Source organism: Magallana gigas, chromosome 7 (genome assembly GCF_963853765.1).
Source record: "Magallana gigas chromosome 7, xbMagGiga1.1, whole genome shotgun sequence".
NCBI lineage: Eukaryota > Metazoa > Mollusca > Bivalvia > Ostreida > Ostreidae > Magallana > Magallana gigas.
The window spans coordinates 2364943-2384315 of NC_088859.1; the positions used below are offsets into that span (position 1 = coordinate 2364943).

At 34.3% G+C, this 19373-nt stretch overlaps 1 protein-coding gene across 1 annotated transcript; it reads left to right on the top strand.

Moving 5' to 3' along the window:
- The first annotated feature begins 6961 nt into the window (after nt 1-6961).
- Nucleotides 6962-17709, top strand: LOC105324923 (rhodopsin, G0-coupled). The gene is made up of 5 exons (XM_020065754.3): nt 6962-7269; nt 12882-13044; nt 13644-13771; nt 16178-16515; nt 16940-17709. Exons 1-5 carry the CDS (start codon nt 7176-7178, stop codon nt 17345-17347), a joined length of 1131 nt encoding a protein of 376 aa, XP_019921313.3. The 5' UTR covers nt 6962-7175; the 3' UTR covers nt 17348-17709.
- Nucleotides 17710-19373: the final 1664 nt, after the last annotated feature.

The following is a 19373-nucleotide window of genomic DNA, read 5'->3' on the forward strand; positions in this document are numbered from 1 at the left end:
ATTTTACAACCACTAATTATTTTCTGTTTTTTAAGGACACATGAGACGTTCCTCATTTTTATACAATTGTCCTTGATTTTTATTCCTTAATTATTAACATTTAAACCTGTTAATTCCCCAAAATACAGGGTACATTACCAGGCTCTTTTTGGAGCTAGAATATGTCTTAAAATATCATGCTAAATGCATTTGACTGCTTATAAAAAGCCATACTATACATTTTCCAATGAACACGTTTTATCTAAATAAAATAAGAATCATATAACATAAAAATATAATTATAAAATTAAGTGGAAATCTTCACATTGTGGAGATAGGAAAAATAGAAAAAAAGGAAGATAGGTCGCGCCTGACCTTAAAGAATAGGAATTCTCTCATAGGTACAATATAACCATTTTTTTAAAAGTAATACACGCACTTCAAAATTGTCAATTAAAAACATACATTGAAATTTTCGAGAAGTTTTTTCGACTTAGATTGTTAATAAACTGAATGCCACTGCAAAAGTTGTCAGGTGTTTGTGAATAACTTCGGAATCCACGAAAATTTCCTTTCCATACGCATGAAAAATCCCAAGGAAGAGCACACGATTTAATCAAGTAATAAAATTCATCGGATTATATTACCATCTTTAATCCTTTTTATTCAGAAATAATTAATTCGAATTATTGAAAAATGTTTTTGCTTTATAAGAGTGGAAAAACGATTAGAACCCAATATTATATATTATCACCAGTTGTTCGGCATGATAAACAATTTATTGCAAGAACATTATGAAGATATAAATATTCATTCCCCCAGAAAATCATATATTTCCTCGGCCGTTGTCCTCGAAAAGTATAATTTTCCCTGGGGAAATAAATCTTCATATCTCCATTACCATCATGCAATAAATGTATAATATGCCTGAAATTTTTTTTCAGGGTTTTTTGATAATATAAAATAAAATTCATAAATCTTTTTGATAATCAACGTTAAATATGGATGTTAACTAGAATCTTATCAAAAATACACCTAGGAGGACTTGCACACAATACCTTCTGATCATTATAAAAGAATATATTCCCTTGAATGCTTAAAGTTCAAACCGTAAAGGTTATGAATGAATTGATGTTTACGACTATACAGTTAGTCTTCCGTGGGGATACTTTGCCACAGGAAGAGGTTTATTGTCCCATCAATATTGCCTGCAGCAAAGCCGATTATGATTTTTTTCTAACGAAGGCCCATTGAGCTCATTTTCTTGCTATGTAACCCAAAACTTTGGCGATTCAATATTATGGAACGCCATGGCTGCCTTATGTTAGATTATTTTATTATATGCTGTGGGTCTATTATTATATGCTGTGGGTCTATTATTATATGCTGTGGTTCTATAATTATATGCTGTGGGTCTATTATTATATGCTGTGGTTTTATAATTATATGCTGTGGTTCTATAATTATATGCTGTGGTTCTATTATTATATGCTGTGGTTCTATAATTATATGCTGTGGGTCTATTATTATATGCTGTGGATCTATTATTATATGCTGTGGTTCTATAATTATATGCTGTGGGTCTATTATGATATGCTGTGGATCTATTATTATATGCTGTGGGTTCAATTATATGCTGTGGGTCTATTATTATATGCTGTGGTTTTATAATTATATGCTGTGGTTCTATAATTATATGCTGTGGTTCTATTATTATATGCTGTGGTTCTATAATTATATGCTGTGGGTCTATTATTATATGCTGTGGATCTATTATTATATGCTGTGGTTCTATAATTATATGCTGTGGGTCTATTATGATATGCTGTGGATCTATTATTATATGCTGTGGGTTCAATTATATGCTGTGGGTTCATAATTATATGCTGTGGGTCTATTATTATATGTTGTGGGTCTATTATTATATGCTGTGGGTTCATAATTATATGCTGTGGTTTCATTATTATATGCTGTGGTTTCATAATTATATGCTGTGGGTTCATTATTATATGCTGTGGTTTCATTATTATATGCTGTGGGTTCATAATTATATGCTGTGGTTTCATTATTATATGCTGTGGTTTCATTATTATATGCTGTGGGTTCATAATTATATGCTGTGGGTTCATTATTATATGCTGTGGATTCATAATTATATGCTGTGGGTTCATAATTATATATGCTGTCGTTTATTCGAAACTAGCTATTCGAATTCGGATTTCTCGTTTTGGAGTTTACATTTACAAGCACTTTCAGCTGACACCAAGGACAATGGTCGTGTGACCTTGACCGAGACCCATATGCTAAAAATTGCTTTTCAGAACTTTGTTGTCGCCGGGCGCATAGTGTTTCACAAACACATCTTGTTTCAATTTATCAATATTATACTTTCAGACAAAGCAGAAAATGTGTTTGTGTTTTAAATCTTTTATACAATAAAAAATGATTAAAATACTGAGTATGCAAAATTGATTTCTTGTTTTATTTACTATTATCAACTATAATAATTTAAGCTTTAATATTAATCGTTGATGTTTTAAAAGATTCTTTAAAGGGAGTGTGCTATTAAAAATCAAGTACAAGCTTGAGAATCTATACTGTCATTTGAGAGTACGTTACTGAAAGTCCAAGTAGCTCAAAAAATTCTATGTCTCGGCATCTCTCTTAGCGCAGCCGTACGTGTTTGCTCACGAATTCTATCAGGACACATTTTTATAGTGCGTTACCTTTTCTATACATGTACGCAATGTTGAAAACACTATCTTTTATTTGTCTGAGGAACTGAAGTAGAGATGTGCATTCAGCCTCGCCCAATGCCCGGAAATCCAACACAGATTCAATTTTGCGGTATTTTATGCCACTGTAATCGAAGATTTGGGGGTACATAGTTTTTCACAAACACATCTTGTATTTATTTTGGTTAACTTGGCTTTTTTCCCTTTGAAAAACTACTCATAATTCATTAAATGACATGAATTTAAGATCAGAATTTTCTCACTCTCTTAATAAATTTATGATGGCGGATCCATAAAAGAAATACAGTAACGGTGCATTTGGGGGGCAAACAAATTATCAAATTAAAATCAGATGCGTTTGTGAAACACTATGCGCCCGGCGGCAACAAATTTCAAAAAAGCAATTTTTTAGCATATAGGTCACAGTTAAGGTCACAAACTCATTATCCTAGGTATCGTTTAAAAGCACCTAATTAGTGAAGTATGCATACTAAATACGAAGTCTCTTTCTCCTATGGTTCAAAAGTTATGGCGAAGGTTAAAGTTGACAACAGACAGACAAACAGGACAAAAACAATATACGATTCGGACGCATAAAAATGTGTCCTGATAGAATTCGTGAGCAAACACGTACGGCTGCGCTAAGAGAGATGCCGAGACATAGAATTTTTTGAGCTACTTGGACTTTCAGTAACGTACTCTCAAATGACAGTATAGATTCTCAAGCTTGTACTTGATTTTTAATAGCACACTCCCTTTAAAGAATCTTTTAAAACATCAACGATTAATAGTAAAGCTTAAATTATTATAGTTGATAATAGTAAATAAAACAAGAAATCAATTTTGCATACTCAGTATTTTAATCATTTTTTATTGTATAAAAGATTTAAAACACAAACACATTTTCTGCTTTGTCTGAAAGTATAATATTGATAAATTGAAACAAGATGTGTTTGTGAAACACTATGCGCCCGGCGACAACAAAGTTCTAAAAAGCAATTTTTAGCATATGGGTCTCAGTCAAGGTCACACGACCATTGTCCTTGGTGTCAGTTGAAAGTGCTTGTAAATGTAAACTCCAAAACGAGAAATCCGAATTCGAATAGCTAGTTTCGAATAAACGACAGCATATATAATTATGAACCCACAGCATATAATTATGAACCCACAGCATATAATAATGAACCCACAGCATATAATTATGAACCCACAGCATATAATAATGAAACCACAGCATATAATAATGAAACCACAGCATATAATTATGAACCCACAGCATATAATAATGAAACCACAGCATATAATAATGAAACCACAGCATATAATAATGAACCCACAGCATATAATTATGAAACCACAGCATATAATAATGAAACCACAGCATATAATTATGAACCCACAGCATATAATAATAGACCCACAGCATATAATTATGAACCCACAGCATATAATTGAACCCACAGCATATAATAATAGACCCACAGCATATAATTATAGAACCACAGCATATAATAATAGAACCACAGCATATAATTATAGAACCACAGCATATAATTATAGAACCACAGCATATAATAATAGACCCACAGCATATAATTATAAAACCACAGCATATAATAATAGACCCACAGCATATAATTATAGAACCACAGCATATAATAATAGACCCACAGCATATAATAATAGACCCACAGCATATAATTATAGACCCACAGCATATAATTATAGAACCACAGCATATAATAATGAAACCACAGCATATAATAAAATCATCTAACATAAGGCAGCCATGGCGTTCCATACAATATAAATGTGATTAAATTAATTATCGCTCACATTTCTTGAGAACAGTGAAGGAGGATGTTTAGATGACCACAAACCAACCACCGGAACTAACATAAAACTTTAGATATGATTTCTTTAGCCATAAATTATCCTTTGGAAAAAAATGCAAATTATTTCAGATCTAAGATTTGAATATTTTCATATATATTTATATAGAGCTCTTCTTCTTAAGGAGATCAATAAAGTCTAAAACTGGCCGCGACCACTTAGCTGTCTTAATTTGATTGGATTTTTCTATGCTTCATTTACGAAAGACGGGTTAAAGTATTTTTTAAATTCACGATTGCGGACAAATTTATTCATACCAGAGACTTTATTATCAATCACTGGTTGTTATCTCATTTAGAATTAATAGACAAAAAATAAACGTTTCCAGTCTACCATCCATACTATGTGAGCATATGCTTCTATCCACAAAAAAAAAAAATAATCAAATGAATCAAAACTTAATTATTTTATTAAACCTATAAAGAAGTATATTTCTATTTTTACACGTAGTTTTCAGGGTGAGAGGAATGACTTTGGAACAATATTAAGATATTTTTCGCTTTCTGTTGACTTCGCTGCACTTGCGCCGACTCTTGCTTTCCAAAAGATAACCGCCTTTAAATAATAGATACACAAAGAACATTGGCAATATCAAAGACTTTGTCACTGGTTTGAAATGACATATTTATTATCTCGTCGATAAATCTAAACACATTGATTGTCAAATAAATACGCAAAACTCTGCTTAAATAGTTTATATTCTACATATACATTTACGGATTGATAAAGTCGTATGAATATATATATTTATAGAAGTTTTATTTTGTATGTACGTATAAAAATCATGCGTAAATGCTTTCTTTTGGGGTTCATGCGGGAATGAATGTAGCTATTTGATTAATAGCATTTAATGAAATTCTTTTTTAAATAACACAGCTATTTAAAAATTGTTTTGAAAGTGCCTTGTCTTATATCCTCCCGCTGAAACGTGGGCGAAAATAAAACTGGGCGAATATTTCCGTGTAGGCCTATATTGTAACCCACGTAGTTTTTAAAATTCTATGATATATATGCTAGAAATGGATTTAAATAATTAAAAATTTTGCGTTAGATGGTTTGAATACTGTCCCTTTTTTAAATTATGAAAGCATAATATAGACAGATGAATTGTTTAAGGTATCCATATAAGTATGTCTCCCCATACATGCATTTCCTTTGTAAATTGATTGTAATTTATACTTGCATGATTAGACTGAAATATACGCAATCCAAAGCACGACCTAAATATCGGCGATAAATTGGCGCACTTTTTCTTATTTTCAAAAACTTTTATAGATGCATAGTTTATCTTTTAAAATGTCACCTTTAAATCAAGTAGCTATAGTTGATAATTTTTACATCGTTCATTGGTGTCTTCTTTATACTTTTGCTACTGATTTACGTGGATTACTCGTATGATGTTTGGAAATGCGCACCCACTGTTTTGAATCTCGCATCTTATGAACTGTTTTGCAAATGAGACAACATATTATTATAAATACAACTTCTGTTGCTTAAACGAAGATAACTTATTGATTAATTTCCCCTAATCCCTTCAATGTTCTACTATATACTCCGAATATTTTGACACTGTAAAATACTAATACTATTTCTTTAGAAATAATTAGTACAAGATTTCCAAAAATTGACTACATGTATTTGGGAAATGGTTAGTATATTGTAGGTTTTGCCTGTTGCTCAATCCTACTGATATGTTTATGAATCATAAATTATTTATATTTATTGCAAAAGCTTCAAGTTTTTTTTCGAAAATGTTGTAAATGTTTTGCGTATCTATAAACACGAAATTGATGACATCGCCAAATTTAAATTAAGTTTAGCATTGTGTCGGTGAATGTTTTAGCTTATTCGCGAGATATCTATGTAATATGATTGCCAAAAACTAGCGTTTTTGTTAAAAAAAAATAGCTCAATATAGACTTTTGTACCCTATTGTGATAACTGATAATAATTTCTTTCAAATTAATTTTCGACATATTTCAAGCATACTCTTTGCCCTGCTATACGTCATTTAACATTAAAGATCAGACGGGTAAAACTGAAAGATAAATAGATGATAGATCGATAGAGAGAAAGAAAGAAAGAAAGAAAGAGTGAAAGAAAGAAAGAAAGAAAGAAAGAAAGAAAGAAAGATAGATAGATAGATAGATAGATAGATAGATAGATAGATAGATAGATAGATAGATAGATAGATAGATAGATAGATAGATAGATAGATAGATAGATAGATATGAATCAATAGATAAACAAATTTCGTGAGCACTACAGGAACTGCTATTACTTTTATAAGTTCGTATAACAATGATTCCCTGTGTCTGCTGTGATTGTGATGTCTCTCCCATCAGCTTAGTTCTCTGATCGTTATAATTCAGCATTACTCGAATAAAGAGGAGATAATATTTATTTCTATGACAACGGTCATAATACGCTGCAGTCCGTGTTGCCTGGCTTATCCTTGACAGGACACATGGACAGTGACGTCATTCAGACCCTGTCAGTCACTGGGTGGTCTGAAACCCAGATTTACAGTGCCACAGCACGAGGTTGCGCGCTCACTCTGTGTGAACCATGGAGACGTTTGGTAACTCTACCGAGATGCTGGCCCAGGAGAAATTGAGCGCCGCCAGTTATATCTCTATCGGGGTCTACATGATTGTTCTGAGTGAGTAGATGTCATTTTTTACATGTTATAGAGTTGCATGCTTCACTTACCGATGATTTGCCACCTATTCTGAATGACTTAGTGAGACAGGTTGTATAATTACTTAACAACGTTTGATGACAAGCGGACGGGTGTTAGTTTCTATCACGTTTTGAATTATCATTCCAAGATGATTTGTTCGATAGGTTAATTGAATAACTAAATTCCCATTAGTTGGCTTTTTTGTTTTATTATTTTTTATGTATGTTTATCAAATTTCATTTTCAAAGTGCATGATAATCTTGTGTTTCAATTAATTTATCTTTGACGATATTAAAGCATATGCGTTCTCTTTATAATTTGTAACACCCTCTTTGAGTATATCGTATGCACTATTGAAGTCTCTCTCTCTCTCTCTCTCTCTCTCTCTCTCTCTCTCTCTCTCTCTCTCTCTCTCTCTCTCTCTCTCTCTCTCTCTCTCTCTCTCTCTCTCTCTCCAACAATAACAATAATTTTAAACAGGCTAAGATCTAAGGCAAGACCCTCTCACTTATTTTCTTTCAATCATTTGTATAAATATAATTTGTGGATATTATATAAATCCTGCTTAACTACGTATATCCGAAATATGTCCATGGTATAGTTACTATGCAAATCAAAGCAATTTAATGAATCAAGTACTGATTGCTATGATCAAATCTCCACCCACATTACCTTCTCAATATTTTTTTGGGTTTTTTTTTTGTTTTGTTTTTTTAGAATTTGTATTTGTAGTTTCCCCCAGACTTCTTTCAGAAATCGTTTATTGCAAAATGCGGTTAAATAAAATGTATGTCATCAAATTGATTGCATGCTATACATTCTGTCTCTTGTGGCGTTATGCAAAGACTGTAAACAGAATAAATATTTTAGATTATATTAAACGACTTTTCTTTCAGTAAACTCTAAACATTCTTTATAATCATAAACATTTATGAAGATATGGGTCACATCACTCACCTTAGCAATAAAATCAGCTGTATAGTCATATACAGAACAATGTCGTATAATAAATCCTGTGTATAGAAAATTTCACTGCATATTATTATATTTATCATTGAGCACACTGGCGTCGGAAGCAAATTGAAAGTGGGGGGGGCTAGACTAATATCCTCAGAAATATTGAGAAACAAGTAATTCCCAAAATCATGGAAATCCTAATCCGTGGGGGGGGGGGGGGGGGGGGGGAGGGGGTATACCTATATTTCCAAAACAAATTACTTACCAAAAATTTTTTTACCCCCAAAATCATGAAATTCCTAATCCGGGGGGGGGGGGGGGGGGGGGGGGCTAGTATGCTTCTCAATCCAACTTCTCAATCTTTCAAGGTAAATTTAGGGACAATAATCTTTCCTGCGAGAAAAAGTGGGGAGGCTGAACCCTCTATCGTGCTATGTTTCTAATGGTTAAGTATAACTTTGCAAAAAAAGCCCCCCCCCCCCCGTTCCGACGCCTATGGAGCACCTTTGTAACAGAATAATTTTACAGTCATATCACATACAGAGCATTCAAACTGTGAACCCCTTGTGAGGCCATAGAATGGTCCAGGGTCTAAACCATTTTAAAGAATCAACAATATGTCAAAATGCTTGCATATAATTTAAACCATATATTATAACATTTGACTTCTTGTGAAAAATTTAAATGTTTTCCTTTGCAAAATTGAAATCCCCCCCATGTGGCCCAACCCTACTCTTGAAGATTATGATTTTGACAAATTTTAATCTACACTATCTGAACTGACTAGCATTACAGCTTTTCAAGACAAATTGTGTTTTAGAAGATTATTTTAACAAAAAAAATCCTATTTAATCCCATGTTAAAATTTGCCCCCCATTGTGGCCCCACCCTACTCCCGGGGATCTTGATTTGAACAAACTTGAATCTTCTCACCTGAGGAATGTTTACAGTTACAGCTCTCAAGCCAATTAGTTTCTGAGAAGATTTTTAAAGATTTTTCTCTATATTTTCCGGTGTGAAAATTCGACCCATTACTGTGGCCCACCCAACCCCCAGGGATCATGATTTGAACAAACTTGAATCTACCTTACCTGGGGATGCTTCCACACGAATAATAGCTATTCTGGCCCATCAGTTTTTGAGAAAAAGATTTTTAAAGATTTATTCTATATCTTCCAACATGTATGTAAAAGTCGAAAACCCCCTTCCACTTTGGCCCAACCCTACCCCCGGAGATCATGATTTAAGCAATCTTGAATCTACCTAACCTAATGATGCTTCCACACAAGTTACAGTATTCCTGACTGAAAAGTTTATGAGAGGAAGATTTTTAAAGATTGCCCCTATACATGTATATTATTATTTGAAATTTGACCACCCCCTGTGGCCCAACTCTACCCCCGGGGGTCATCATTTTACGACTTTAAACCTTCAATACATGAGGATGCTTCCACTTAAACTTTCAGCTTTCCTGGCCAAATGGTTCTTGATAAAAAAAGATTTTTGAAAATTTCTCCCAAAAAATTCAATAATTCCTAATTTTTTTTCCTTAAAAAAGGGCGTGGTCCTTAATTCTTTGAATCCACTTTTCACAAGGGTGGTTTGTGCAAAGTTTGGTTGAAATTGGCTCAGTCGCAATTGCGGACACACGGACGGACAGGCAGGCGGACGACAGACAAAATGTGATCAGAAAAGCTCATTTGAGCCCTTTTACCAAATCAGTTACAAGGAGAGCCATGTTTTGACAAATGTATTGTTTTTTTGCGAAAAAAATTAGCGAGGAGGTTTTTTTTGGTTTTCTTATTATTTACGTGTTTTAAAAACAAGACTATGCATTTTGGACATATACAATGCGCATGAATTTCCATGAACGATTTTAAAAAGCGCTGGTATTTGGCTGCACATCGAAGAAACGCTCTCCGACGCTAAAACATTAAAAAGCATGAGAGAGAGAGAGAGAGAGAGAGAGAGAGAGAGAGAGAGAGAGAGAGATATTACCAGTCTCTATTACACAAATGCAATTAGCACACCAAAAGAGGCCGGCTTTCAGTATTTTGGTTGTTGTTGTTGTAATTTCCTCAATGGTTTGATGCAATGCGAATTATAGTGCACATGTACAATGTACTAGGCACAAGACAAAAGTACATGCTTTTCAAAATGAGAATCAGAGCTACAAGTAACAAATGAACCTAAGTATGATATACACCTATAGAGAGGAAACAGTAGCCATCAGACGTCTGTGAAGCAGCAATAATGATTTACAGCTTCGCGTACTCGTACGTGTTCAAGTGTACAGAGAGGAGCGACCTCGCTATGTCTCAGTTTATCAAAACGACAATCTTAATGTACATTTTTATTTGTAAAAGCGATAGAGTACACTGGTTATTTGAAACTATATTCTTTGAAATTCTCCAGGTACCATATGTCGTGGTTCTTCTATAATTACGAGAAAATTGCCTTTAAGCGTAGTCCACAGAAATGAGATATGAAGGTTGTGTTTGACATATTGACGGTTTATGCATGTGGTTAATTTGGATTTTCTTCCAGTATTTAAGAAGCCTATCCTTGGTTTTCAGACAAATTATCGTCCTTTTGGTGTCATAAATACTGAATAGAGAGTAGATCTGCCAAGGACGGTCATTTTTTATACTAAAATCGCGTTTTGTGTTTGTGCTTTTCTTTCATTACTATCAGAGTGCACTTAATTAACACACAGAAAACATAAAAATCTGGTGACATGGAATCGTAATCCGAGCAATGACATAAGCATTATTTAAACATCACACGGGAGATCAAAACTATTTCACAATAATAACAGGGCTTCCGAAGGCGTTCATTATAAAAATATATAGGTAAAAACCATCAGTGACCACCGAAACATGTGCTGGTCCCAGAAAGAGTGGCAAATGTTACAAAGCAATGGAAAGGGGGAAATCCTAAATATATTTCGATGTAATTTAGTTTTAAATTGGTTAATGCAATTAATTCCTGATCTAACAATTGGGTATTACCATTTGCATTAGAAAAAATAGATTAACATTATTTGATTTTTTTTCTCTAGACATTATTGTACAGATTGTGATATTACTAATATATGCAAGCATCCTATCATACAACCAGTGTGGACTCAATCTATTTCACACTGTGTACCGCTTCCTCCTGAGATCAATTTTTTTTTCAAAGGTTTAGCGATACAGTACAAGAACTCACTTCATGTCCGTTGTTCAGGTGAGCTATCCTACCCATGGGCCTCTTGTTTATTCTGAATTAGTTATCGGATTCAGTCGGTGTTACATGTATGTTCTTCAAGAGTTTCGTAATTAAGGAGGCTCGATGGTCGTGGCCATTTTGAGTCTGTATATTGATCTCCTTTAGAAGAAAAGTTCAATATAAAATATAGGAAAATGCCGAAATTTTACAGGTACTAAATAATAGTTTATTGCTTAACAAATGATATCTTAAAATTTTAGGGAGAAATGATAGTTTATTCATTGACCATCCAGCCTTCTTGAATGACCTACTGAACTGTAGATGACTGTATACAATGATTTTTATCATAACTGCACCATTAAAGTCTGCATGTACTCTGACTGTGTAACTGGATGGCTGGTTGGCAATGGAAGACAAAATTACACAACTATGATTAGTAAATTGAATCTGATTTATTTCTGTGTGCATGCAATCGCCTTTGTCAACACTATGCATAGAGGCTTTCTATACTAAGAGCCTTTGTCAACACTATATTTATCACCTGTTTTTACTGTACTTATATTCTCCCTCACTACGTTCATCTCAATATAAAACAATACAGTGCTAAATGAATAAAACCAACAGGTATTACATAGGTACGCTGCTCGCTAGTGTTTATGTTATTTTACAAATATTAACAACCATCTGTCAGCCCAAAATCGGCGCTTTCCATATCATCTGCCATTTTACCTTAAATCGCAACTAGCGAGCGAGCTCAGCGTGCCAAGCCACTGCATGGTCCTACTATTTATATAACCTGATCATGTGACCCGAAACCTATTCGAGTACGTATACAAAACCCATCACGCTTATGATTTTAAATAGACGCCTTCTATACTAAGAGCCTATGTCAACACTATATTTGTCACCTGTGTTCACTCTTCATAGACGCTATCTATAATAAGAGTGCTGGATGGACGTGGCCAATTTTAGACTATCTTTGTAACCTTTAGAAGTTTTTATAAAGACACAAATAAATCGCCTATCCGAATTTCTTTTTAGACCTGCAGCTAGAATGGTACGAAAAATTTTAATTCAAATACATTATTTTGTATAAACTCTTATTTGATTTAGAACCATTTTACCAAGAGCTTGGACTTTGGGTAGATGTGTCAAACAGCAGTGTGACGTAGGCCTGTCTATTTCATTGTCAGCCACTCAGCCATTGCTCTTTGAAATCAACAAGATTTGTCTGGCTTTTGAGCTAAGACTACGCAATCGGTGCATATTTCGCTTGAAACCGCGTCATTTTCAACTTGTTTTGACGCAAGAAATAGATAGCTACGTCCAACCGAAAGTCCAAGGTCTTGTTAAAATGGTTCTATTTCTTTGGTTAATAGTTATACACGGGATACTTAACTTGTTTTGGTTTATTTTTTATATAGCTTTGACGGCGATACTGGGGAACTGTCTGGTTCTATTTGTGTACTGGAAGAGGAGTCTGTACAAGAGACCCGTTAATTGGTTCATTTTGAACATTTCGGTGGCGGATCTATGCGTCGCTCTGTTCGCCCACCCCCTGTCTGCTTCCGCTTCCTTTAATCGAAGGTGGGTCTATCACTCATTAACCAGTTAGGTCATCTTGAAGAGAGGAAGGGAAAGATACCTTACGGTAATTGATTGATGGGTATCGCTCTCAGCACGGATACCTGAATTGGTCACTGAAACATTTTCAAGAATGCATGTGCATACAGTGGTTTCTTCAATATTTGTTTTACCAATTTTCGTAAATTTCGTTTTTGACGCAATTAAAAAGTAAAACGAAATTAACCTTAAACGTATCCTTGAACATGTGATTTTTCAGAAAATCCACGAAAAAAAGACGCCAACCAATATTACTGAAACCACATTATTCCGTGAACAGTTTGAATGTTACCATTGTTATGTCATGGAGAAGAACTTACAGTTTTTCAATATACTTATTCATCTCTGAAATATTATTTAAATTTAATAATTCAAACAATTAAAATTTATTATAAAATATATTTCAAAGAAATGAAAATTTAACTGTTCGAATTATTAAATTTAAATACATATTTCAGAGATGAATAAGTATATTGAAAAACTGTAAGTTTTTCTCCATGTCATGTAATCATTTTCAACTTTAGATTGAAAATTAATAAAAGACAGTTATATCATCATTTCAGCTGGAATCTAGATGGTGTCGGGTGCCAGATGTACGGGTTTTTCTGTTACATCTTTGCTTGTAACAACATTATGACATATGCTGCCATTAGCTACTTCCGCTATCAAATCGTATGTGAGAACAATTATGGTAAGTGGTCGTCGTTGATTTAACCATAATATCCGAGATGATTTATCATATCAGCCATTTATCTTATTTCATAAAGCGATTTGAAACGATTCTTACGAAAGACAAGATATTTGAAATTACGTTTGCTGTGGAGTTTCATGAATATGGATTTTATTAAACGATATCTGCTATTCACAAATTGTCTAGATCTTGTTGAACGAAAATTATTATCTAGACAAAAAAGAATATTTTGTAATAAAGACTTTTGTATTAATAAAGACTGAGATCACGACCCCTTATAATATCATTGTGTTAAAACCAGAGAAATGCAATTATCTTATTTCTTAAATGTATACTAGAACACGCGATAAATGCACGAATTGTTTAGCTGTAAAATAAGGGTGTGGGAATTCAGATGACGCTGAGTGGTATTTAATAATCATTTCTACAAAGTATTGCAAAATAAATCATAGTAAAATATATAAAAAAAAAACATTGGTGTTACTTGCTTGCAGTTTAGGAAATTTTATGTCAACCCATGATATTGATATTAAAGGGGCATGGTCACGATTTTCGTCAAATAATATTTTAATTTCTATTTTTATTATTTACAATGCTTTAGATATGCATTTCTTATGATCTAATAAAATTTGAGAGTCAGTCTTTAAGTTTTAAGCCCGATACAGAGCTCACAAATCTGTGACATGTAAACAAGGCTCGTGCCCTGTTTTTGTTTACATAGGTTCAATTTACCAATTAAAAACCTTTTTCGAGCTGATTTTTCTATCTTCTTATTCATTTTAAGCATAGATAAACAGTTCCTAACGTTTAACACATTCATTTTAGGTTTAAATTTGAAATTTTTACTTCAACATTCAAAATGTAAACAAAAGCTTTGTTTTCATGTCAAAGAATTTTAAGCTCTGTAACTCACTTATAACTCAACAAATGACACTCAAATTTTGTTTGCCTATTAAGAATGCCTCACTGAAGCATTGTAATTATTCAAATTGGAAAAATAATTTTTGACCAAAATCGTGACCATGCCCCTTTAATGGAGGAAGTGCGTAACCAACATCAATGCGCATGTCCGAGGGAAATAAGGCGATTGTTGTTGTTTGCATTTAAAAGAATCTTAATTAAATATATCGTCATAATGGTGTAAATGGTTAACAGTTTGTAATATCATGAGCGGATCCATAAAACTTTTCGGGTTGGGGTGGGGGGGGGGGGTTGGAAATCCAACGATTATTTGAGTTTGCCGAATGAGAAGTCATATTTTTTGTAATTTTACATTGTAAATTTTTAAATATTTGAATTGTGCAGGGGGGTTAGACCTCTCTGACCCCTTCCCCTTAGATCCGTGCACGAATATGATCTTTTGTAATAGGTGTAATACGATTGTCCTCCATGGAAATCTTAGTCTCGCCTGTTTTGATAAGTATCACTCGAACTATTAAAAGGATAACTATTATTTTGCTTCAGTCTTCAAGCAGACAATTCGTTTTTTTTTTGTTTATTGTTTTGTTCGTACTCGTATATATATAGGATCGATTTAAGCTAATAAAGTATATAGTTCACTCTCATGAAAAATGAATTAGAGACATATATTTGATTGAAACATTGTACATGTAGCAAGTACGAAGGTGTTTACCCTCCACCCATTTTTGTTTATTAGTCTAAAATTAGCTGTCGATGTCATGTGATACATTGATATTTAAAAAGAAACAAAAGTTTCTTGGCAGGAAAATAAATAATCAAAGTTTTATATCTTTTTAACGAGATCGTATTTAGCTTTGTAATTTACACCATGTGAGTCACCTTTATAGTAACTAACACATGTGTTCATGCACAGAATGGCGCGTTTAGCTTTGAGCGGAGGTAAAGATAAGTTAATTTGCGCGGATGTTCTTGTTCGAACGCGCACTGGTTTATTCTTGGTCAAATCAGTATGAAAACTGGTAAGATGCTATTTTCAGACCTGTCGATGATTAAATATGTTGTGCATGTAATTTTATGCTCTAAATTTAACATTTATCGGTTGAATTTAAAGTTTAGCGATTACAAAAATCAAAACAGGAATCTGAGGTTTCACTTCCGTCCGTCATATTGGAACAGCCATGATGAAATTCAGCGACTGATATAACCACGATTTCATTTTTGTAAGGCTATCTAATTAGTCCGATCTTAGTTAAGTTGAACTACGGCGATCGGATTGAATGTGATCGAACTCCTCAAACGAAATTAAGAATCTGACGATCTAGTATCACACCTTCATAGCTCATACTATGTAAGGCTAGAAGTAAAAAGAACTTTTAGACAAAAGTAGTTTTCGTATGGTAAAAAGGTGCCAAAAAGATACCTCATTGAAATATGGTTTTTCGAAAACGGTACCCGATCTAATCCAATCTTTTATTGAAATTTCAGTTGCTAGGATACAGCGAGGGCGAATCTTGTCCGTTTTGATCAGTATCTGGATGTTTAGTTTGTTTTGGACCGTCTCCCCTTTGGTCGGATGGAACGGCTATGAGTTGGAGCCCTACAGGCTGACCTGTAGTATCCGGTGGTATGGTCACGTGGACAGTGACAGGGCCTACATATGCCTGGTCCTGCTCTGTGTGTACGTGTTTCCGCTCTCTGTCATGATCTTTTCCTACATTCAGATCGCCAGACATGCCCGCCGCCTGTCCTGCACCTATCCTTCTAGCAATGAAGGTGGGAATAAAGCCAAATTTCTGTATAACTTGGAAAGAGGGGCAACAAAGGCAAGATAGCTCTTAGATTCTAATATTAGAACCATTTTAACAAGACCTTGGACTTTCGGTTGGACGTACATGTAGCTATCTATTTCTTGCGTCAAAACAAGTTAAAAGTGACGCGTTTTCAAGCGAAATATACACCTATTGCGTAGTCTTAGCTAAAGAGCCAGACAAATCTCCTCGATTTCAAAGAGCCATGGCTGAGTGGCCAGCAATAAAATAGACAAGCCTACGTCACATTGCTGTTTGACACATCTACCCAAAGTCAAAGCTCTTGTTAAAATGGTTTTATACAAAATACTACCGCTTTAATCTTAACGGATGTCCCAAAAACGAATGCCTTGCTTTGAAGATGTTGCATGGTTGTTAAACTTTAATAAAACTTTTTTGTAAGGTCAATAAAAAATAAACCCTGTTTTTTCATTGGTAGATTTCGTTGCTGATGACACTGTCTTTTGTGTTCACATGGACTCCATACGCCTTCATGTCTACAGTGGCTGCGTCAGGGGTCACCATTAATTCCCCCGTTGTTCTGTTGCCGACACTTTTCGCCAAATCATCCTGTGCTTACAACCCATTCGTGTTTTTCTTCAGTCATAGCGCATTTAAATCCTACCACTTTGGATTTTCCTCTTGTATAAAGACCCCAGAAACACAAGAACATCCTGGAGTGTACGTCAGCAATGTCAGGTTCCGGAATCGGGTGGGACCTTCCGGTGCCACCCACGCCACCAGCAGGGCGGGTATACGTTCCTCCACGGAAGCCATACCAAACGGTGACCATTCCAAAGTAATCCAAATATCTGTTCATCCCGTACAGCAAAGCAATGTCCTATGATGTCTGTTGTAATCAGCGTCAGGTGATGGACAACTGCTAAAGCGCCGTCTGTGACACAACGATGAACGCCATACTGTATTGGATGTTTCTGTATCTTTTGGCGCCCCCTGCTGAGCTTCAAACGTTCAATGTGGCTAAAGGTCGTGAAGTTCCAAATCGAATGTAACTATCTTCATATCGACCCTGAAAGAACGGATTAAAACAGCCTAAAACTGAGAAGATATGTGAATCCCGAAAGCTAGGATAACACCGAAGCTCCAAAATCAGTGAACTGTGACATGTGCTATGTGCCATGTTGCAATAACAAATTATTGTTGTAGCAATTTTAACCAAATTAGTATTGAATAAAATATTAACTTGCAGTGCAGAAACGGGTGCTTAAGTGGCGATTTTTGTCCACAGAAAAAAAGTTGTATTTATGTACAGAGGATTCATTTGTTATGGTTTATTAAACGAATCATTATGGGTCTAAATTTGGGTACAGCTATCTAAGGATCTTATAAAAATGATTCTGAAGTGGATTTTTTTTAAACCATTCTGATATATGACAATCCTTAAAAGAAGCCTCTATGATTATATTAGCACATCATTCAGATTCGGTCAGATGTAGTTCATTTTATATAAAGCCTTCAATTATCGCTCTATATTTACATTTTCCAGTGTCTTTGTCTGTAGTTATACTACAAATCGATTTTGTAATTAATACTCCAAAACATTTCATCAATGCATAACTATTTTGAAATGTAATCGTACAACAGTTGAAAAATATATAAATTTAAATAATATAGATTCATTCTTTGAGTATATGAGCTGCTCAAATACGGTCGGGTGTGATCAAATCTATTGGAGCATATATTTTTAAATCTATTGGATTTGATCACCCCCGGCCGTATTTATCACCTCATATACTCAAAGAATGATTTCTTAAATAGAGAAAAATAGCCGTTTTAATGACAACAACAGTCGTATGACATACACTGTATACATATACACTATTCCACTATTTTTCCCCAACAGATCACATGAATCTTCAAAATCATCAGATTTTATACATGCTAGTAAGCATTCCTATAAAAGTACCGAATAATTCGTTTTGAAACAATGATTTTAGATCACGAAATATCCAACTAAATCTAAAATATTTTTTTTAATGAGAGCATATATTTTTAATTCTATTTTTTACATAAATATTTATAGATATTGTTTAATTGATAGTATTCATTAAAACGATTTAGCTAGAGTTACTTCCCGTTTGCGGCAAGACGAAGTGAAAAATTAAAGTAAAAATAAGAAAATGAGCAGGAAAATTGAAGTGGTTTTTTTTTTGCTTGTCACAAATTTTTTTGGATGAACCTGCCCCCCTTCCTCAGTTTCATAAACGATGCTACGTGCCTGCAACCAATTTCAAGTTGTATCCATGCAGGATTTTTTTTCCAGGGGTGGTGGGGTGGTCCAGGGGATAATTGTATTTGCCCGGGTTGGGTTTGGGAGGAGATCCGAGGCCTATTCTTGGTAATTTTAACTTTATTATGGGGATTTAACTAGTTTGAATTCTCCAGTTGGATCCAGACTCACCCACCCCTCTACTTCCGCTCATGCTCAAAATGGGCATCTGATGTAGAATGCACTGTTTTTATGACGAATTTAACTTTATAAGAGTCTATTTTTTAATTGTAACTTTTATTTTTATACTGCAGGCACGAAGCAACGGGGGGGGGGGGGGGGGGGCTGGTTGTCAAGATATTTCGATGAGTCTGCCACCCCCCTCCACTTTTAAAAACGATGCTTGCTACGTGCCTGTACTGTTACCTGTGTATATTTCAGTCATAAACGTTTGATATTTGACAATGGTTGCTCAAAAAGGAAATTTTACTCTCTTTTGTTTAAACAGCTCTCTATCTATCAATGAAAATTCTATGTCGCTGTTAACAATAAAGACCAGCAATTTATATAATATTTAGTGACTGTTGATTGGATGTAAAAGTGGGTTACGTTCTTAAAAGGCCCAAAAAGTTGCGACTGCCCA

What these genes read in the sequence shown, in the direction of transcription:
- LOC105324923 (XM_020065754.3), top strand. Translation starts at nt 7,176, where the DNA reads ATGGAGACGTTTGGTAACTCTACCGAGATGCTGGCCCAGGAGAAATTG. An exon ending in TCCGCTTCCTTTAATCGAAG is followed by an intron (nt 13,045 to 13,643) that starts GTGGGTCTATCA and finishes TCATCATTTCAG; the next exon opens with CTGGAATCTAGATGGTGTCG. An exon ending in TGGAAAGAGGGGCAACAAAG is followed by an intron (nt 16,516 to 16,939) that starts GCAAGATAGCTC and finishes TTTCATTGGTAG; the next exon opens with ATTTCGTTGCTGATGACACT.